General features: G+C 43.7%; 1 protein-coding gene across 3 annotated transcripts in view; it reads right to left on the bottom strand.

Annotated features, from left to right (window-relative positions):
• Nucleotides 1-23571, bottom strand: part of PGPEP1L (pyroglutamyl-peptidase I like) — a 319258-nt gene that overhangs the window by 36732 nt on the left and 258955 nt on the right. For all 3 annotated transcript variants that reach the window (XR_014978843.1, XM_085644510.1, XM_085644511.1), the window contains exon 3: nucleotides 16004-16056. Coding sequence is in view for 2 of the 3 variants with exons in the window: in XM_085644510.1 (XP_085500636.1) it covers nucleotides 16004-16056 (53 nt within the window). In the remaining variant the exon portion in view is untranslated. The remainder of the gene's footprint in view (nucleotides 1-16003; nucleotides 16057-23571) is intronic.

The following is a 23571-nucleotide window of genomic DNA, read 5'->3' as shown; positions in this document are numbered from 1 at the left end:
TGGAGATGTCACTCAAGGGGTCGATCACCAAGCCTTGGCTGCTGCAAATGTAGTACACGTTTAGTTTGACGGCTGGAGGTCGACAGGAGTGAAGCAGTGGCATGAAACTTGGTGAAAGCTTAGCTACTACTACGGGTTTGCAGGACACCACTTCTCTTTGGGCTCACTTCCGACAAGGCCAGCGGGTTGCAATTATTGTCACGCAGCATGTTGATTTTCCTGCAGCTTGCAGGGGACTGGTTCCACCAATCCATGAAATTCTGCTTCAGTTTCTGGCATTTACTGAAGTTCCTCTTGCTGGTAGCAATGAACTTAAGCCACGGATGCATGTTGAACACACGGTTCCAGTATATTGATTCTTCAGGGCACTTAAGTGTCCTATCGTCTCACGATAGCAGAGACCAAAATCCTGTTGTTGGTGACAGCGTCTTCTTGATGCATCTTCTCGAATTCAAAGTCAGGACTCAGGCTCTGGTGTCACAGGAGCTCCTTAAATCCTAGTTTAGGGGGCGTTAAGAGCATGAGCGACAGTGCCCAAATGGCTACTGGTCCCTGTGGCTAACCCACCCCTGAGGTGACAACATCCTGTGGGTGTATGCCACCTTTCTACCCAGAGTCCTCTAATTTAGGATCCAAATGGCAGACTCCTTCGACCTCATAGCACTCTTCTGAATAACTAATTTTCCCACCTGTCGGGCTAGACAGGGGCTTTGTCCTTTACATCAAGGCTGGTAAAAGCCTTTGAGACTCCCCTCCATGATGACTGTAAACACAAGCCATTTTGGGAGGGTAGAAGTGTGACCTCCTTCCTGCCCTTTGGCTCTTTCCTGGGAAAGTACTTGCACTTCCCAACAGGAGGGCATTCTCTTGTCTTGCTGGCAAACGGCTCAGGGAAGCCCACCAAGGCACTGGGTCACTGTATCCTAGGGGCACCCACTCAGGGTGGCACTCCTGTGCATAGCAGCTCACCCTCCACCCAAGAATCGTTCTGGGGTGAAAAAGCACGGTGTTTGACACCAAACACAACAACATTCGGTTGTTCCATAATGGAGCTGGCTATCTCGAGTTTTCACGGTAATCAGCCCATGTTACTCTATGGACTGTCAATCACATACAGTAAAACCTTGCTTTACAGGGTTACTGTAGAGATATATATGTATAAACATATAAAGCCACACCTTTAATGTAATGCACTCTACCTCCTGGGCCTAGGAGGACAACCTTCAGAGTCACTTACTTATAGTAAGGCAGTGTTGTGGCTCTGCAGCACATGGTGTGTGCAGAGCCACTCTCGAGCAGACAGGCTGCTCATGCAGGGCTGCAATGACAGACCTGCAGACACACTTTTACTTGGGCTACACAGGGTGGCACAACCAGTGCAGCAGCCGTGGTGACCCTGTTACCACCCTGGATACCACTGGTACCATATACTAAGGACTTATAAGGGCGAAAAATACCTTGCCAATTGGGTGTACCAATTGACATCACTTTTAGGAGAAAAAGCACTGACACAGGTCCCAGTGCACTTTCCGTGCCAAAACCAGCATCTTGTAGTCTAAAATTGAGCATAGTGGGGGGACAATTGTTTTAATAACTGATGATATTGTTGTAGATTACTGATCAGACAAACACTGTTTCTCATCTGGTGAATTTGGCAGCTGCATCAACAAAAGAAATGTAATGACACCCACCGAATCCAGGAGATTAGGTTCTCATCTAGAAACACGTCTGCAAAAATTGTTTGTAAGAGAGTTGGAGAGGCCCGTTCCAGGTTTCACTTTTTATTAACGCTGCTCTAAAGTGTGCCGGAGTGCCCCAGTGGCTCCCTGCCCCTCACCAGAGAAGAGTGAAGGCAATTGATGAAGTGGTGACAGCAACCACTGATTCACAAGTTTGCACGTGGATTCAGAAAGGGGAAAGACATTTAAAGATGAAATTGATGAAAATAATGATGATATAGAAGTTAGTGCTGATAAGAGTGAGTGTCATCGTGAAGGTACCAGTAGCAGTGGCCAGTTTCAAGTCCAGAGTCAGATTGAACAGCTGTTGCAAAGCCCTGAGTGCAACACAAAAGTGGCATAGGGAGTCGACCTTTAGCAACAGAGTGATTTGTTGAGCTTCCAAAATATAGGTTTCCTTGAAAGAACAGAAGCAGTAGAGAACAGAAAATATTTTGTTTTAGGACAGAAACCCTAACCCACCCTTAGGTGGCATGCTTCATCATCAGGTACCTCATCACACCACTAGCAGGCTTGATAGTGGTGTGAGCTATGACTCTAGCACAAAGTAGAGGACCACTTGAGGATGGTGTGGCAGAGGTAATACCAATGTGAGCTGTCTGTTAGGGGGAAAGTGGACAGAGTGTGAGTGAAGGGAAAGTGAAAGGAGTTTAAAAATGGCTCACGGTGGACTTATACTTAATTTTAATGAATGTTCCTATGAAGCACATTAAAACCAACACGGGGAGTGACACTTCACCGGGTAAGTGATAATGTGTTCAATATCTTTCTCCCAATACTAATGACACTATAAGGAGGTGTGTGGCATTCCTAAAGACCTAATAGCAATATCCTATCACTCTGTGAGTAACGTAAGTGTAAGACAGTGTAAAGAAGAAAAAGCATTTTTACAAAGTTTCAGTGGTACGAACGCCTGGCCACAATCAATGTGGCATTTGATCATTGTTCTCAGAATCTGTCAAGGTATGATGTATTGGCCCCAACTTGCCAAATCTTCCTTTAATCCTTCAAAGTTTCCTGTCAAGAAAGTCTGTTCAGAGCTTACTCTGAAAAACATCTGAACACTGTTTGGATTTTTGATTATTACTTTGAAAGGAAAAGAAGAAAAAAAAGAAGAAAAATTTCTATTATTGATTTGAAAAACATTTTTGTTGAATTTTGTAGTTTCACATTTCCTGTTTGTTTTGTTCTAAATAGAAAATGGCATATATCAGATGCTGTAATTTTTTTTTGCCTAAACTCCTTGATAATGAAACTAATAATCTTTGTTGGTTTGTCATTGTCCCTGTTTTCTCTGTTGGGATACGTCTCCACAGATGTTGCATTAATTACAGTCTATCATCATATTACATTTAATACATTGACACATGGAGAAGGCTTAGTTAGTGGATTTCTTGATATTATTCAAGCCACAATGTTGAGTGAATATGTGGATATGTAGGTTTTGTGTATGCTTTTCTCCCTTCATATGCAGGTGAAGGAGACATTCCTACAGCTTTCTGTGTCCTTTGGTCTAGCCTGTAATGTGTTTGTATTTTCCAATAAGATGAATTTCTATGGCCTTATCAGTTGGATTTTAACATCTCGCTGCGTGTCTTTGAAGGTCCTAAAAATGGGTTAAAATATGGTACATTACTGAATACAGTGCACACATTAACCATAATAGTAACAGGACTAAACAACAGTATGTGTGCAGTGCAAGTGGTGAAGAGTGTGAGTTTGTTAGCGAATACAATGAACGAAGTTTGGAACTTGTGTGAGATTGTACAGATAAAAAGAAGATAAGAGAGTAGATTAAGACAGAGGAATAAATTAGATTGTCAAATTTTCATCCTAGACTGAGAATGGAACATGATAAAAAGGATGAATTATACATAGTGCGTCATGAACCTTGCAGGAGTTAAGTCAATTGAATATGTGAGTGAGAGGGTGTGTGAAAGAAGTGTGTGGGTAGGGCTGGCCACTTAACTGGATGGGTTCCTGTTTTCTTGCTTTAGTGTTTCATAGAGTTTATCATTTGAGTGAAATGAATGATGCTGTTGGTTTGAAGTGAGTGAAACTTGGTTTTGGACATATAGCATTGGATACATTAGGAGCTATGATTCCATCTATTGGTGTGGCTATGAAGATTAGACCGTTGTCTATGCTTGTGGATCAGCTTGATTGTAACACTGCTGGGGCCTTAACACAGATTTATTCTGAGTTAATCGTTATGTGTGCAATGGTTATGCAAACCATCTATTGCTACATACATTTTTTGCGAAGATATACATTGTTTGCAGGGTTTTGAAGGTTAGGCATTGTTACAACTTCATACCCGATAATAGTAGAGTTATTAATAAATATGTGTTAAATATAACTAATATTTCTCATGAAGTTTAAGCTTTAGAAGACCAGGGCTTGAGGGAGCCAGTATGTTCCTGAGTTAGTAAGATAGGAAATGGGTTTAGCAAGGTTGGTGAATGGTTTAATAGTCTGGTGGGGGTATGTTTGGAATATGGTTTAATAGTCTGGGAGGAGGTATGTTTGAACAAATATTAACCCATGTAGTAATTGTAATGATTTGTGCACTTGTCTTGATTCTCTTGATCAAATTTTCTGAGAATCTGTTTCTAAAGTATGGGTGTAAGGACAAAAGAAAATCGTTAAAAAGAAAGCAAGAATATTTGAGATGGAGCATGACTGGCCCTACACTCATAGGAGGGGACTCTAATAGTGTGGCCGACATAGGATTGGACAGGTCCCATACCCTGCTGCACGACTCAGCGACAACAATCACTGCAAGAGCATTTGCAGCCTGGCAGAAACACTAGGGACTCCTGGACTCTTGGAGGAGACTCCACCCACACGATAGGGACTATTCTTATTTCTCACCCATGCACGAACTCCACGTTTGATTCGATATCTTTTCTTCTGCACGGCGGATGAGCAGAGTGCGGTGTCCTCGACCGAGTACCTGGCCCGAACGATATCGGACTATAACCCAGTTTTGCTAGGACTCACATGGGCGCAGAACCGACCTGTGATCCCAACATGGAAGCTTCGCCCGGAGGCGCTAGATGACCAGGTTTTCAGGGAAGGGATCTGGTCGAAAATCACACAATACTTTGAGGACAACGCAGGGACAGCTTCCTCCCCAATGACGGAGTGGGACGCCTTTAAGGCAGTTCTGGGAGGTCACTGTATAGCAGAATGGAAGGGGATTAGACTAACACTTCTCTTGGAGATAGAAGGAGCGTAGCGGACCCTCAGAGACCTAGGAAAGGAGCGCCCAGGGAAACCAGAGATTCAGACAGAAGTGCAGGACGCTAGGTAGGAAGTAGCAAGGCAAACAGAGCACCTGAGAAGTCTCTTATTATAAAAAATATCTGTGCAGGGTGCACGGGGAGAGAGAATTCAGGATTTCTGCTAGCATGGCTGGCTAACCCCAACAATAGAAACTCCCCGATAGTGGAATTAGAGGACCAAGCAGGCCCTAGATGCTTTACACAAGAGGCAATCAAGACCATCTTTGCGCAATATTATATGGGACTATACAGCAGCCCTGCAGGGTGAGACAGATCCGCAGCTTGGGAATATCTAGAGGGGGCACAATTACCTAGATTAGGACTAGAAGAGACGGATGAACTAGGGGAGGACATCGCAGAGCAGGAGGTGCGTAGAGCCATGAAACACATGGCACGTAACAAAACCCCCGGCACCGATGGGTTACCGGCGGAGTATTATGGGACATATATTGAAGAATTGGCCTCTAGACTAACTGCATTGTACACTGCAGCCCGCAAAGCCAGAGTACTGCCAGAGAGCTCCAGAGAAGCACTCATTGTACCGATATTAAAACCAGGGAAGCCGGCACACGACCGCACAGCAAATCGGCCTCTGTCCATGTTAAACATGGACTACAACATACTAAGTAAAATCCTAGCAACCCGACTATTACCTCATATGACAAAGTGAGTGCACCTGGATGAGGCCAGGTTTATCCCAGGGCGAAACACAGAGCTCAACATACAGCGGCTACTAGCCATCATGGACTCATGGGATCATGACATACCTGAGGCAGCGGTGTTCGCAGTGGACATCGAGAAGACCTTTAATAGCCTTGAGTGGTCCTTCCTTTATGTGGTGCTGGACGCCATGAGTCTGGGAGGTGGTTTTGTGGCATGGGTGAGATTGTCGTACACCAACCCTGCGGCGAGGGTGCGCACAGGTAAAATTATATCGGAAACGCAGGTGGAACGCACAAGGGATGCCCCCTCTCTGCTGTTCGCCCTAGCTATGGAGCCCTTGGCCTCCCAAGCGTGACAGGGACAGGCCTTCAGAGGCCTTCTGGTGGAGACGTGCAGCACCACGTAGCACTATATGCGGACGATCTAATGATCTTCCTCCAAGACCTGGGGGGAACCTGCAGGGTACCCAGACCATGCTGGGGGAGTTTGGCAACCTGTCGGGACTCAAGGTCAGCTGGCAGAAGTCGAGACTATTTCCCATGGTGCCAAACACACTACCGCCCCTGGTATTGGATAACCTCCAGTGGGAGCCCCGATGCCTGTCATACCTGGGAGTAAGAATCTACCATGAAACAGTGGACCTGCTAGAGGGAAAACGTGGGCAGCGCAGTCAACTTTCTGAGAGCATCTATGGGACAGGAACTGGGGAGCCCCAGGCGCTGTACTGTTGCTGGTATATCGCCACGTCGGCGGGGAGGATAAAAACAGTCTCTTGCCTATATAGAGCCATGAGCCAAGACATTCAGAGACCGATGGAGCGATTGCAAGAGCAGTGTGAGGAGGATCTAGGGATCCCGCTCCCAGAGGAGGCCTGGGAGAGTAAAGTCGAGAGAACATTAAAAGCAACCAGAAACACAAGTTTTAAACTATTTAACTACTATGTCCTACAAAGGGCCCACCTCACTCCGGCACGCATCAGGAAGCATTTCAATTTCGAGGAGGTGGCCTGCCCTGGGTGTGGTTTCAGAGAGGCACACATACTACATATGTTCTGGGACTGCCCCAAGTTGACCACATTCTGGGAGGAGGTCCTTCATATATTAGGAGCAATAGTAGACAAAGAAATCCTGCGCACCCCAGGGCACTGTATACTGGGCTGGGTCCCACATACAGCCAAGACCAAAACAACAGTGAAATTCCAGGATTTGGCCCTAGTATTAGTCAAATGGGAGATCACTAGGAATTGGGGAAATCGGCTGGGGGACCAAGAACTGGAACATGGAAGCATGAGCTAGAAAAATGGGCAAGTGCAGAAGGAAGGCTACTGTTGGCTTAACGAGGCACAGGCACCATTCATAGAGCCAGAGCATGGGGATAATTAGTGGACGAACTGACGGTACCCAAGCAGGGGCAGGAGCAGCCAACACCACGAAACCAGATGGCAGAGGAAGAGCAGAACGGATAGAGATAAGACAAGGCCTCCCCAGGAAGCCCCCCCCATCGACATAAAGATACGTAACACACACAATCCACAGGTCCTACTACAGGGAGGTACTAGTCATCAATCACTTGAGAAGAGAGGGTAACACGCGGAAGCAACTCAAGAGGTAGTGAGGGCGGTGTGAGGGAACGGGATGCTAGTTGGAAGTTTGAGTATAATATGTAAATTGATACTTGTATAGCGCACTACTCACCCGCAAGGGTCTCAAGGCGCTTGTACGAATACCGCTGTGGAACCCATCCTGGCTTTCCCTGTGAGGCGTCCACTCCTGGGCACCCCCAAGGTGGAGGCCAGGCATCCTTAGCGTTGTGGGGGCCGTTGTGGAGATTAAGCAAGCTATTGCCCAGAGTTGCAGAGTGGGGCTCCATGATTGGAATGGCACCGAGGCGAGAATTATCAGGTCCGTGGAATTTTTGAGCCCAAGACCCGCCGAGGCGGGGAATTGAACCCTGGTCCCGGGCTAGACCACTGCATCAGGGTCTGCCGCTCTAATCATTGAGCCACACTTCTCCATATCATTGAGCCACACTTCTCCAATATACCAACAGTACACTAAGTTATATGTATGTACCATACTAATTGGTTTGTATGTACTATGATGAATTTTAAATGACAATAAAATCTGGTCTAAAAAATAAAGAAGAAGAATTTGAGATGGAGAATGTCAAAGATCAAGTTTACAATCTAAGATGTAAACCCCAAGATGGCGACTCAGCATGGAGAGACAAGGAAGAGTAAAGATGGCAGTCAAACTGCTTCACCATTAGGAAACTGAGCTCCACTTCTTCCTGTATTGCTTAACGTCCTGCCAGCACTTTCTAACCCCAATCACCACAAGTATATCATTCCCGCATAATAAAAAAGTCCACCACAAACACCAAAAAGAGTAAAATCTTTTTTTTTAAAACCATTTTAAAAGGCCAGTACCTAATGGCCGGGCATAAGTGCACCTAGCATTAAATAGGCGTTGCGGAAAGGCTGGCCCCGCTCTGGCTCCACAGCTAGCGCACACTGACCCAAAGTGGCTGCTCAGCTGGAGACCAGTAAAAATGGTGGTTAAATTGCTTCACACATATGGGAACATAATATAGAAAAACCCTCAATTTTGGGGGTGAGCTAGAGACATTCCTTTTCTACAATGTATGCTGTCCATTTTTCTACAGATTTTGCTGCCCACTTGAGTATTGACTTTGTACCATATTTCTTTAAAAGTTTTGTAATCAATCCTTGAAACTATTTCGCTGACATAAAACTTAGTTATTGAGTGGGCACATTTACTTAATTTGCAGTATTTCTGATGTCTGTGAAGGGGTGGGAGGTGCTTTACCTCAGGGACACTAACTCATTAAACTGAGGTTTAATGCCGTCTCCAATTCATCAAATTGTGGGTGTTTTGTTGAGGTAAAATTTGGGATGTCAAAGTTGCACAGTTCTCTGCGCCCACTGAGTTGGGCTACTTCATAGCTAAACATGACCTAGAGAGGAACTGACGGAACAATGCCCCACCGATTTTCAATGAATTAATGGGCGGTAAGGACAGATGCGCTCTGGCAGAGGAGGTGGTTTATAAATCCTGGAGTAACCCAGCAAAGCAGCAGCAAATTTGTTCCAAATGAAGGCAATACAAAAACATTTAGGGATCTTAGTCCCAGAGACGGTGGGTTGTGACGTATGTTGCTTGGTGAAGATTCGGTGGTTGATATACTGAAGTTTTATTAGATGGAAGAGGAAAGGTTCTTTCAGTGATTAAACACATATATTATTATTCTATTCATAGCATCATTGTTGGCCTGTATACTTTATTACTGTGTACGGAAATTGAATTAAAAGGTTTTATTAAAAAATAAGGTTCTGTAACCTGGGAGACCAGCTGTAGCTGAAGGGTACTTCTCTGAGCCACTAGCATGCAAGGGGAAATCCCTTTGTATGACTTCAGGCATGGAAAGTATTCATATCCACTCCCACAAAGTTGGAGATTGGGTATGGGTAGGTCAGGATCATGCATATTCCTCACAGTCTCCGAATATCTCACAAATGTTCTTGATACTCTTGCAAAGCAGATGCCTTTGGTTCTGTTTTGGCATTCTGGGCTGCAAAGTCTTTGAGGCTCCTTACTTGGTAACTTTCTCAATACATCCTTCAAACTAGTTCCAGTCATCTTGGCCTTACTCCTCCTCATTTGGCAACTCCTCTCAATGGACTAGACAGCACAGACCCCTTTTCTTCCAGGGTAAGTTAGAGTATCTGGGCCTGTTCCACAGTCCTATGTTTATTACCAGAGTTTCTGCAACACAGCAACTTCCAAAGTCCTGTTCCTTGTCAGACGTCCTTCTCTGCTGGTGCAGCAGAGCCTCTCCAGACCAACTTACAGTTGTTATATTATAGTATTTGCACTTGTACAGTGCACTATCACCCATGAGGGTAGTCTGGCTCTGAGTAGGTGTGTGTGCACCTTGCCCTGCATATGATAGGTTGGTTAGTTGAAAAGCCAAGCCTCCAGCTTCTTGTGGAATTCAAAAAGAGAGGAAGAGGCTATGATGTGGAGGGGGAGGTCGTTACATGCTTCAGGAACAATGTAAGTGAACGTCCTTACTGATATGGTTCTACAGAGTGGCGGTGTCTGGGTGGCTGGTAGAAGGAGATGCGACTGGTCAGGTTGGTAGGATCTGAGTTGCGTAGTACCTCTAAATATGTGTGTGAAGAGTTTCAATTGAGCGTGTTTGTGTCTCGGAGCCAGTGGAGCTCCCTGAGGTGTGGCGTGATGTGAGTTCTGTGGGAGAGGTTGAGGATGAGTCTGGCTGCCGAGTTCTGTATGATTTGTAGTATTCTACTGAGTTTCTTGGTGATTGTGATCCTGGCATAGAGGGTGTTTTCACAATCCAACTTGCTGGTGACTAGGCCGTGAGTGACAGTTTTTCTATAGTTGCTTTGTAGCAATTTGAAGATCTTCCGTAGCATCTTCAGGGGGTGGAACCAGAATGCAATGACAGTGTTGACCTGTGTGATCATGTCCACTTGGCAGTCGAATAGTATTTTGAGGTTTCTGAGTGTAGGTCCGAGTTCATTCGGCGACCAGTAGTAGAACCATGGTGAGGTGTTCTTGCCAAAGATCACTACTTCTTTCCATCCCCTCGGGCACCATCCAACCCTTACACACACCACATCTTCACCCACCACATCTTCACCCAAGGACTCCTACCGAACAGCAAAGCACTAACACTCATCCTCAATGCCTCCATCGACTCTTGTGCATTCCTGGACACCTGAAAACATGCCACTGCCATGCCCCTGCTAAAGGAACCATCAGCTGACCCAGCAACGCTTTCCAACTACAGACCATTCTCCCTCCTGCCATACCCAACAAAGAGCAAACTAATCAACCGACACCTCACCAGCAACCTCACCAACCACCAGCACTAATCGCCACCACAGATGACATCCCATGATCCTTAATAGAGGAGACACAGCAGCCATCATTCTCCTGGACCTCTTTGCAGCATTTGGCACCCCATCATCATCAGGCACCTGCACAAAATTGGCATCCAAGGACCCACTCTCCACTGGATCTGCTCCTCCTCAATGGATTGAACACAAGCTGTCAGCCTGGCACCTTACTCCTCGGAAGCCCGCAAACTCATCTGTGCAGTGCCTCAAGGTTCATCGTTCTGCCCCATCCTCTTCAACATACACAGGGTCCCTCTGGCCAATGTCTTCTGTACACATGACATCAATATACTCTCCTATACCAACTTACTGGATCAAGGGCCAGTGTTTGTCTAAACTGTGCACCCTAGCAAGAAGCAAGGGCCACATCAGTTATGGTGCAATGTTAAAATTCATAACCCTACTAAATCCAAATCAAGTTTGTCGTCTTCATGGGTTTTCTTGGTAGACTTTCAAAATGAAGGATAGTGTAATCAGTAACCGGAATACAAAATGGAGATTCTCGGAAAAGTAAGGTCGACCTTTTGAGTGGGGTCTCTCTGATTTCCTGACTGTCATTTACAGAAAACAAAATGGAGGCCACAGATGGCCATATGATGTTGTTTGAGCCCCTAAAAAACATACACCCTTGAACAGAGGTCAGATTATCTTTGGGGTATCTGCAGCAAGAATTGCCAAGCAGCAGGACCTATTTTGTGAGTATTCTGTACTCTTGCAGGACTTTGGTCTGAATGCATATTGCAGTCGGAAATTAGATAAACTGATAAGAACAGATACTAAACTTGATCTTAGCTAAAAGGCAGATAAGTCTTTTATTTCATTTCTCCTATTTCCTCCCCTTTCCTTTCTTATATACAAGTTTTTTCTTCTTTATATTATAATATATATGTTAAATCACTAGACTTTTATGGGTCTACTATGATGTATTATACTTTTATGAATGTATATACCTTTAATCTCTCAATAAAGATTTACTACACAAAGAAGGAAATAAGATAAAGTTGAAGCCATGGAGTCTCTAAGAAGCAGCTACAGGGCCTTATTCAGTGAGAGGATGGCTAGAATGGTGTGACCAGTGCAAGATAACTGCAACTGTGTGCTGCATGCAATATGTCCTCGTGGAGGACACAGTTGTGCAGCATATATTCTCTGTGCACACCAATGTCAGCGCGAGTACACAACCCACAAGCAAGTTGGGTGACACACAGTTCACTACATAAACACAGTGGGAGTGGAAAAAACTGCACTATGGGGAGCCTGCATGGATTTTAACTGTGGAAAAGGGAGCTACATGCCTTCTCCTCACCAGGGGTAAAGGTTAAACTATCAGACTCCTCATAGGGTGGTTCCAGAGGGACAGTAGCAACCATTTACTATGGATGAGGGTACACCTTGGCTCTACCACTAGTCAGCAGAACCTTTTCCTCTATTGAACAAAGAAAACTGGTAGAATTCTTAGTGGATTCACAGTGTGGATAGTTGAACTTAATTTAGGTGTGTTTTTTATGCAGTGATGTACAGTCAATTGGGGGCATGCAGCTGTTCAGTTCAGACAATAAAAGTGCTTCAAAGGTCCTTACCTTCTCAGCATAGCAGCCAAGTTATTAGGGTCTTGTAAACCGAGGTGATAACTGTGGTGGCAGAGGCAGAATGGTTGTGTGTAGGAATGTGGCTTGGGATTAGGAGAGATTGCACCGTGTAGATTTGGACAGAGGAGAATGTACTGTTAGAAGATAAAGGCTTTGTTGCAATAATCATCTTTAATCATCTTTTTATCAGTAACTTAAATGATTGTCTACACAGATACAGGTGGAATGCAAGTGACTGGATGCTCTAGAAACTGGAAGTATCAAAGTAAACAGGAAGCAAAAGAAAAAGGCCTGACGCAGGCAAAGTCTTATTTACAGCCATTTGGGGGTGTGGTCACAGGACATCCTCACAAGAAAAGAACTATCCAGTCGCCCAAAAACTCCTCTTTCTTCTTCTCCAACACCAGGGTATCGTAGACAGAGTGTCCAAAACAATGGGAGGGCAAGACAAGGCTCTTTGGGCAGTTAAGGGTCTACAACTATAAACCATGTCTCTAGTTTATTCTTCCCAGCTGGTTTCTTCTACCTAGCTAGAAACATATGGATACTACCTACATCTCCATTGAGCATACTAACCATCTCGTTCAAACATTGCAGTCGGTCACACCATCTGTGCTAAGCCAACCAAAAGAAACTTATCTTCCTCCAACTCATCACGGCAACCTCATTAAGCACATACTTTGTTTCATGTTGATCACAGATTACCCCACAGTCCAGAATGGAGCCGACATAATCACACCATCACCACATACAATCCCAATTCCATATTCTTTGAGATCTGGTTCTCTTCCAAACCCCCAGGTTATATCCTGGGTACATAAGATTACAGAATCCAACACAGCGACCTAGTAGAATAGAAGAGGTATCAATGTCATCATGACCTGTACAATCCAGCAGCAACTCACTTTCCGCTACGTAAGGCTCCTCTGCAGTAATTTTGTGCTTTCTGCAGCCAAATCACCAAATCTTTGAGGTCACCAAATCTATTGACCTCACAGAACCAGCATCACCTTCACAGCTTAGATGTCAGACTTTACCAAAACCATAAGCTCAAACTCCATATTCCTGTAATGGATTCCACATCCTAGGTGATGCAGCTCCTAAGGCAGCTTAGATAGCCATATTCAACCTGGTGCATATAACAAAATGTAGCTCAGTTCAGTGTCGTTGAAGAATCTCTCCACCGCCTGCAGGAAGCTCATCATGAAGGTCCATGCAGCCTACTCAGCATCATCAACAATGTTACCAACAGAAGCAGGTTAAATGTTTAAGGCATTCAAGCATAGTATCCGCTTCACCCAATATCTTCTGTTAAAACACTGCATTGAAAAGTACACTGACATCAACAAAAGTTTGTTGAACTAAAAAAGCAGACAAAATATCAAAGACAAAGAAGAAGCAACCAATACCACATGATACCAACTCAAAATGCTCCTTAATAGAGCTATTATCCACACTCTCCATTGAATGTGCTTTCTCGACCTCGCAAAACCCAAAAGGGTGACCTCTTCCCAGCCTCAGCAGTAAAGGTCATATCCACCAAGACTCTCAGACCACTACTCATATTCCAGTAACGCATCTCTAATCCAAGTCATCTTCTGACTATCTCAAGAAGAGTTGGAGCACATCATTGCTGAAGAAGCCCAACATGGATATGAAAACTCGTTTTAAGGGTGAATCTTCAACTTCATCTGCACTCCTTAACCAACTCTCCCTATCACTGCCTGCAACATCTTGACTGGACTGACCATGCAGCCATTTCCATCTTTCAGCCCCACTACAAGCTTCTTATCGAGGGCAGTTGAAATCAACCAGCAACAGCGTTGCTTTTGTTTCTTAAAGAACATCCATTTTGATGCACACCATGTGAAACTGATTTACATGGCTGACTCATCTTTCCATTATACTGATGTTAGCTCTCTACTCTGACTTCAACCACAGGATATGATATACACTCGCTCTTAAGTTGTGCTACTCACAAGTCAGTAAACTTGGGATCGACAAAACTGAAATCAGTGTCTCTGAAGAATATATACATATTTTGCAGCAAGCACAACCTGAATGCCAACACTGTATGTCACTGCCATCATCACCAAAGCCTCCAACAGAACCAGACCACTGTTCAAGGCCATCAAGCACTATCCTACCAAATACTTTTCACTCAAATGCTCCTTTGAAAAGTGCACCAGCATCAACACGTTTTTCCAAGGAAGAGATCAACAATGCCCAACAACCTATCAAAGACAAAGAAGCAGCAACAAACGACCATTGGATGCCAGTTCACAATGCTCCCAAATGGAAATACTAGACACTCCTTCCATTCACAATCTCTCAAATTCTTCAACTTATTGAAGTGCTCTTTCCTTGGGGATGACCTCTGACCAGACTCAATATGGAAGGTCATCTCTACCACTACTCAAGTCAACATCTCTCATACCCTGGTTATCTTCTATGACTCTCACAGGTAGGGTCCAATCAAACCACTGCCGAAGAAACCCAACTCGTATTTCCGACAGTCTCAACAACTGACACTGATTTCAGGCCACACTGCAACAAAGAAACTTCTATTGTTCAAGTAGTCAAAGACTCATTTGTGATTACTGACAACAATAACCCTACTCTCTGTATTCTGGTTGACCTATCATCAGAATTTAGTACCACTGACAATCAACTTCTGCCCAACTCTATGTCATCGAAAATGGCTTTTGAAGGCATTGTCTTGTAATGGCTCCTTATTATGTCTGAGCAATGGATTCCAGATCATCCAGATGAACTCTTCCATGTCGGAGCCTATCCCTGCAACATCTCTCTGTGATCCATGCTGTCATCAGTAACTTTACGAGGAACCGTCTGCAGTCCTTGTGGCTAACCAGTATGCCAAGATACATCAGTATGTGGGTGATGCATAGCTTTGTCTCAAGGCTGCATTACCAAAATGACAAACAATCTTAAAGACTGCTTCTTATCTTTCCAAGCCTGGATTTCAGTATCCTATGTATACATCATGCCTTTGAAGACAGACTTTATGCTCGCTACCAACAGCAAACATGTGTATGTCCAAGGATGTCCCTCAGGAATGAACCTAAACAACAGCTGCACCACTTGTCAAGCCACCACCTTGCTCCTCTTTTCAGAGTTTATAATTGCTCTCCAAACATCTGTAACGTCTTGGTGAGACAACACCCTGCTCCGATGTACCCTAAAGTGTGCACTTCATGTTGAGTCCTGTATAATCAGTGGACTGAAGATGTTTAACTGGATCACCCTTTCCATTAGATATCTGTCTTCAATGTAGCAAACCTGCGCACCTTCCAAACTCTGCAAGTACGATAATGCTATCTGGTGGGCATTACAACAAACACAGCAGCAACATTGTGAGGAAGGAAACCAGAACGTGCAGGACGGTGAAGGAATCATTACTGCTTTTGTCCTGCTGCCCTTTGAGGAGCTGAAAATCCTACTCCCTCTCCTGAACATTACAGGTCTGGTAGGCCACTCGCATCTTCCACTTCCAGAAGGGAACACGGCACATCACGCTCTTAGGTAACATCCTAGGACGACAGACGGACTCCGATAAGACTCTATTTGTAAATCTATTCTCTCTGGTGTGATCTACATCTGCACCTTTCTTTTCTTTCTGTACCCCTTTATATATATTTTACTAGGAAATCCCTTCTTTGTCCCCTCTCCACGGGGTGGTAATTTCTGCTTTGAAGCAAGCTTTGAGCTCTACATACACAGATTAATAGCTCTATAGCTTTTTTAGTGCATTGTACTTACTTTGACCGCCTCCCAACTAGAGTTCACAATGTGATTCTTGAAAGGGCCAAAGCCTGAAATTACAAAAAAGACGATATTAAATTGTTGTTTTTATCTGGCTACATACAGCAACATGTTGTGCTCTGCTTTCGGTTTGTTAACGTCGGCGATTACCTCTGACATCTACTATGAAATTTGTTCTCAAATGAATTAGAATTACAATATTGTGAAATAAGGGCACAGTACAACACTTCCAGTAATAGATGGAAAGCTCCTTATGGTGGGTTGAATGACGTCTTAACCTGTGAACCTCCTGCACCAATAGTATAAAATCATGTCCTGATCTTCCTAGGGACACTTCTTTTGAAGGACTTCTTCACTGTAATGTACAGAACAGTCACACAAGCATTTTAACTGGCTCCCTAGATGTGAAACCCAATCAACCCTCCCCTCTGGACATTTGTGAGTTAGCCCTTAGAGAAGACCTCTCTGGAGAGAACCACTAAACAGTTGTGCAGACAGTCTGTCATGGCTACCCGCTGCCGTGAGATAATAACTGAAAACTGTACTCAGTATTATCTACAATACTGGTGGTTTTAAGACCTGTAACTCTACGGTGTTTCCGAGTAGGACGAAGGCATGGACCTAATAACTGATCCTCTGGTCACAAATTAGTTAAACCTTTTACTTAGCTTTATTAATTATCAAAACCATCTAAAAGTCCAAAGGCAATGAAAACTGTACCCCAATTCCAATGTGCTAAGCAGTCACAGGGAATGACCACCCAGCTCCCCTCTATCATCAATGAAATTGACTTATGACGCCTAAAGAATAAACTTTTGTCTTATGTTATAATTTAGAAGTATGTACATACCGCGGCTTCGTGGAACTATCGAAAGAAAAATGTACTATTATGCAGGAGGTCTTGTCACTGGCTAAGACTGATGTACGGCTGGCTATCAGGAAATTCTCCACAAAGTCCAGTACAAGGCAAATGGCTCAGGTTTAGGCAAAAGGCCGCATAGGTCAAACTTCTTTTGTGCTACATGCCCAATGTACTGTACTCTACCAAGTGCAGTACATAAAATGACATATAGATGGATACTGGGGTCAAAGGCTTAACATTCGGGAGCATTCTTTTTTTCTTTATTTTTCTATTTTTAAAAGTTTTCTTCCACTAAAACAAAAAGCATTTCTTTTACTGACTTCGTCATGGGAATAACTATGTTTGTATTTCTTAAATGTGTGATGTTACTACCTTTTTTTTGTTAAATCTGTTTTATTAAGATTTTCCAGAAAGAAAAAAAGAGCATACCGCAACATTAAATATAAGCATTTTGCAAACATCACTTAGTTCTGATCATTGCCTGTGTTTACATCACAGGAAATAACGGATGACCTTAACCTCCTCTGCTTAACGTCGGTAAATGAACTGATACATTAACTTCTGTTTTAACTTGATCTACGTTTTACTAGAGCAGGAGAGGCATGCCATTCGGAGTTCTGCTACACTCTGGGAAGTGTACTACGAGCTTGTAGATGTTGTGTGCGACCTTACATTCATATGTTTATGCCTACGTCACTCCGTTAATTGTCACAGACCTCTATCATCGAACTTATTAGCATAGAAAACATTGGGGGGGGGGTAGCGAGGGGGGGGCTTATCAAGTGACCAGGATACTTACCTGTTTCCTACGTGATGTTGTGGCCTCGTGAATGTTTCCCCTGTAGATGATTGTATGTCCCCGGGATCCGTCCGCCTGTCTGTTTCACATGTATTTGTGTAGGGATTGTGTCTCGGTTATCTGTAGGGGTCTTCGTGATTATTGGCTGGATTCGGCATGTCCTGTGCTTCCGGTGTCGACAGAGTCTCCTTGAGCTAGGGTATTCTGGAGTGACACTAGTATTGTGTTCCATTGGGACGAGAGCGGCTCTTTGCATAATCCCAGGACGTCTTTCTTGTGCAAGGCCGTGCTCTCTGCCCTAGCCCAGTTCAGGGTTGAGAGAGACCATGCTTGTACTGTTGGGGGATCCGCTGATTTCCTGCGCGTGCTAATAAGTCGGTTGGCCACCACCAAACCCAGGTCTAGGAATCTGGTTGTGGTTCTGTGTGCCTTGACATTCGGGAGCATTCTTGTCTTTACCATGCCACATCATCCACATTTCCAGTTGCACTGCACAGTCTCATCCTTCACCTTGGAAAAATGCCAGCTAACTTGATTCAGTTACATAGGGCAGTTTGTATTTTTTGGTCCCTTGTTGCTCCTGTTCTAACGGGTTGTCACCTGGCCGTGGTCATTCTTCCTGGGGTCAACAAGGAGCTTCTAGAGTTTAAATTGAACAGTCTTAGCTTGTTCCTACAGACGGCCAATATGGGTTCTAACCCATTCCTGTGGGATGTTCTAATTGTTTTGAGAGCTTATATTTTTTTTCTCCCACAAGAAGTTGGGCGGTCTGTGATTGTTTTCGCTTTCTGCTTTAGGAGTTTCCCATATCAATATGTCACCCTTCCTTTTGTAGATTTAATTTGTTACAGGTCAATATATATACATATACATAGATATATATACACTGAAAAAAACATAGGTTTTAGGGGCGTTATAGTTAGCTGGACATTTCCCTCATACAAAACCCTAGAAATTCCCCCGTTATAGTTAGTTCAGCTAACTATAACTCGCGCCCCCGCAATGCACTGCTGATGATGTCACATATTACATCACGCATGACATGGTCAGTGACATCACTGATGACATCACTGGTGACATCTCAAATGACATCACTGATGACATCATCCAGTGAGTATGTGTTTCTGTACAGTTTTAATATGTTTAATATATATAGGGAAACGTCTGTTGAAGAATGAGTGGGTGTACAAGTGTGTGAATGGATGATTTTCTAGGTGCGTAACTGACTCTATAAGTGAGTCATTAAATGTATCTTACTGCAGACTAGTGACTAAACTGTGTGAATGTCTGTATGTGTTTGTGTGTAGGTGTATAAGTGGCTGCATGGTTTTGTGAATAGCTATATGAGTGTCTATATGGGTTATTGATTGGTTGTCTGAGTATCTCTATGGGTGCCTGAGTGTTTGTGTGGGTAGGGTGTGTGTGACTCTATGCATAGATGTGTGAGTGGGTGATTCTATGGGTGCATGGTTTTAAGAGTGCATCTGTGATGGACTGTATGGTTGGGTGAGTGTATGTATGGGTGTGTTAGGGATTGAATGTATATCTCAGTGGTACATGTGTGACTAACTACATATGTGAAAGGCAGTATATATGTGTGTAAGAGTATATAAGTGGGTATATGTGAGAGTGTGTGATTGTGAGAGTGGCTGTATGGATGAGTGTGTGCTTGTATCAATGATTGTATAAGAGTGTAAGAATGTGGTACTATTTTTATGAGTAAGCGAACTTGAGTGTGTTTAACTGTATAGGTGAGTAAACTGGACTGTGTTTAATTACTTGCACGACTGACTAGGTGTGTCAGTACCTCAATGGATGATTGGCGGTGTGTTGAGTGTCTATATAGGTGTATTAATGCATATGATAGTCTTGTACGGAGTGACTGTAAGTATGAGTGACTGTACAGGTGAGTGAGTGGAGGTGTATGTAGACCTAAGAGTTAATGAGTGGGTATGTAGTTATTGGTATTGGAGTATCTATGGGTTTCAAAATGGCCGTCTGAAATTTTGAGTCGGTGTATCAAAGGTTATATTAGGGTGTGAGAAGATGCACTAATTTATCACATGGATGATGTCATCAGTGATGTCATCAGTGATGTCATCAGTGATGTCACTGACCATGTCATGAGTGATGTAATATGTGACGTCATCAGCAGTGCATTGCGGGGGCGCGAGTTATAGTTAGCTGAACTAACTATAACGGGGGAATTTCCAGGGTTTTGTATGAGGGAAATGTCCAGCTAACTATAACGCCCCTAAAACCTATAGTTTTTTCAGTGAATTTGTAAGGTTTTTAAAATGCCAAAACCTAACTATAACGCCCCTGAAACCTATGGTTTTTTCAGTGAATTTCAAAGGTTTTTTAAATGCCAATTCCTAGCTATAACGTGCATGAAACCTATAGTTTTTTCAGTGAATTTCAAAGGTTTTGTAAATGCTAATTCCTATCTATAACTTATCTCTAAAGATATCATGTTTAATGATTTTCATTGGATTTCTATATTTTTCAATTTCAGTGTGTCAATTTCATTAATTATGTTTTTTTGAAATACTATTTTATCACCATTTTTTAAACTTATTTTTTCAATGAATTCTTTTAAAAATTAAAAAATATTTTGTTTTTATTGGGTTTTAAATTTTTTTTATATATATTTTTAAAACTATTTTTAAACTATATTTTCAAAACTTTATGTTTTATTTTTTTTTCCATTTTTTGGGGATTCGTGCACCCTCTGCGCACCATTCTCGATCCCTACACAAAAGCCTCCGCGCACGGTATGCGTTGGGTACGTGTTTCCAATGCGACCGGTATGCGACTCCAAGCCTTTACGCGACACGTACGATGTACGTAACGCGACGTATGCGCGCTTCCGCGATGCGTCATATGCGTGTATGACGTGATGGGTGCACGGATCCGGCGAAATATTTAAAAAAAATATATATATGTATTTCATGTGAATATTAATTGAAGACAAACTCTAAACTAGTCTTAAAAGTAATATATTTTTATATCTAATCCTATATTTCTTTTTAATTGAATTTCGCGGATGCGCGCTGGCTGCGTGATGCGTAAGCGCAGGGTGCGCGGATCCCATGAGACCTGCAAAAAAAGAGATTTGATTGGTTCATTACACTTCCTATTCTAACTATTGAAAGACCCAACCCATTTCAATCATTCTTCTTTGAGCTTCTTTGGAGGAACATCTCACACCTTAGAACTAGAAGAAACTGCACAGCAGCCACCATCAGAATCAGACCATTAGTCCGATGAGGAATTTGTTGTGGAACCTCCACGCACAGAAAGACACACCTCTGTGGTGTGCAAATTTTTTACCTTCCCAGAAAGACAAAATAAAACTAATTCAACTAAAGTGACATGTAAAATATGTCAAACAGTGCTGTTCAGAGGAGATCCATCAAAAAAATACTCTTGTGGGACTGCGAGTATGTTAAAACACCTGAAGGCTCTGCATCCCGTGAACCTGGCCAAGCAGGAATGCAGAAGACTCCGACAGCAGCCTCAGCCAGCAGTGGCAAGCACTTTTGCAGCATCACCATCGAGCACTCACCCGGACATACGTCCAGAATTTGGAAAACTAAAAATTAGTTGCATTAAATGCAACAAACTACTATGTTACTGTGAAGTACTGGGAATCTTAAGCCCAGCGGTGCAGGGGAACACACCCCATGACTTTGGGTTCTTCCTGTTTCAGACCTACAGAAACACAGAGTCTTCTGGGTGAAGTCAAAGATCAGTTTATTGGCTGCAGACCAATTACAGGTATCCTAGAAGTACAACAGCGTGTATGTTCTCAGGAGACTGCCAAAAATCACAGAAACGGGCTTCTCCTTAAATACAAAATATCCTGCTTCAGGCACACATTCCTTGGTTTACGATATGGCCATATACATGTATGCATTTCAAACGAAAAGGCAGAGTCATGATGACCATCCCACATTCCAGTTAAGCCAGCCCACAATTATTTACCCAGCAAGGCTCAGATCCCACATCAGATATCGAAAGGCCCCAATAAACACGAGCATCTCCTGTTTGGAAAACAAGCCATAAAGCAGGAACAGTCAGGTGTGAAAGAGATTAGCTGGAGGCTCGTGTGGGATGAAAAGGCTTTATGGTGTGTCAAGCCCTGATGCTAATCACAGGTGGAGCGAAGGACGGGGAGCTCGTGAGACCGGACTGACTTGGGGCAGCGGGGCCAAGCTGCCCAGGTCACAGAGAAGTCAAAGGAAGGCACATGTGCTCCAAAGGCCCGTATTTGCTTCATAATATGTAGCCTATGTGAGGGCAACCATAAGATGGCCACCGCTCTAAGATGGAACCCACGTAGTGATGTATAATAACGTATACACAGTGCATTCATAGCTAAAACGTTATACAAAGCACTTGTACATACCGCATTGACCATTCGTGGTTCGCTAATACCGGGATAGACAGGGGTAGGGCCCTGCCTCCTACGCGGTCCCAAATTTCAAAGTACGACAGACCCTCCTTTTGCCCTTACATAGGCAATAACTATACTCATTTCAATCCGAGTCTAGGTCAATATTCATGAAGTCATGGAGATGTTGCTGTAGCATCATCCTATTACTTAGCTCATCCCTCGACACAGGTTTCCTTACACATAATGTAGCACAGAGGCCACATATCGCAGGAGCACACTGTATGCACAGACAGAACAGGAAAAGCATGGCTAAGATCATTCCAATGACCATCAGAACTTTCCAACCCCAGGCAGATATCAGTTCCCAGAACCACCCCACCAGTGACAATCTTCTTTATCCACGTGTATGGACTCAGATATTTTATGTAGTTTGGAGATGGCTTCATAAACTGTTGGAGCGTTGTCTGGTATGAAAATGCAACAACTAGATTGGATAACCTTACATACCCCACCGCGGTCTGCAAGTATAACGTCTAGAACCATGCGGTTCTGCAAAGTCATGAGGCAATCCGCTTGGAGCTCAGCTGTCAAATTACCAAGGGCACCAGCCGTAACATTAACAGTGGATTCAACCACACGAGTCAGTCCCCAAAACGGCAGAAAACCCAAAAAGAAGTCTCCCGCTTCCTGACCGGCAGTATCCTCCTTACTAATCACGCCTCTCACAACTCTGGTTTTGTGATAGTCAGAGGCGGCAGTAAATGTTGGCGGTAGCAGATTTGCAATATAACATGTGCCTGAGAAGTCAGGGGGCAACCATGTATATGCTCGGTCACTGCAGATAAAATATGTACCCTTGGCAGCCAAAAACGCAGGGGAAAACTGTGACGGAAAAGTGTACGTTTCAGTACAGTCACTTCTCCCCAGTTGAGCTCTTGGATTCTGACCATTACCTTGCAAACAGAACCGACCTATGTGGGCTACAACCTAAATTGGGGATGACATTTTTCGCTGTTTTTCCCCCAGACTAATACTATACCCCGTTGCGTTCCACCCTACATAAGCTCTCAACTCTTCTTTGAGAATAGATGAGTATGCATCGATATCTCTGCTCATATCGGCAACTCCTTTCATTAAAGCTTTATTATTTGTACTAGGTCTGATGGAACGCGGTTGTCGCGGGGAGTAGGCGTCTAATGCAAAGAGAAACGTGGTCTGGAATGCCCATGACGATCCATTGTAACTAAACGGCAGCACTAGATAAGGAATACCCTTATTAATGGTATGTGGCATTAAACCACACACCCAGCAATTGGTTGTATTCATGACTAGTTGGTGCTGGTGCAGGAGCTGAATAAACGAGTTGTTTACAAATTCAGACCGTCTAGCTTGTTCATGTTCAGGCAGAGGGTGAAAAGAGTGTTAGGAGACAGTAGGAGGAGGTATAGGCTGTACAGTGGGTGCAATGGGCTCTTGAGAGGAGAAGAATACAAATCCTACAGTAA

The sequence above is a fragment of the Triturus cristatus genome, chromosome 3_1 (assembly GCF_964204655.1).
Source record: "Triturus cristatus chromosome 3_1, aTriCri1.1, whole genome shotgun sequence".
Classification (NCBI taxonomy): domain Eukaryota; kingdom Metazoa; phylum Chordata; class Amphibia; order Caudata; family Salamandridae; genus Triturus; species Triturus cristatus.
This window is presented reverse-complemented; position numbering and strand designations above follow the sequence as displayed.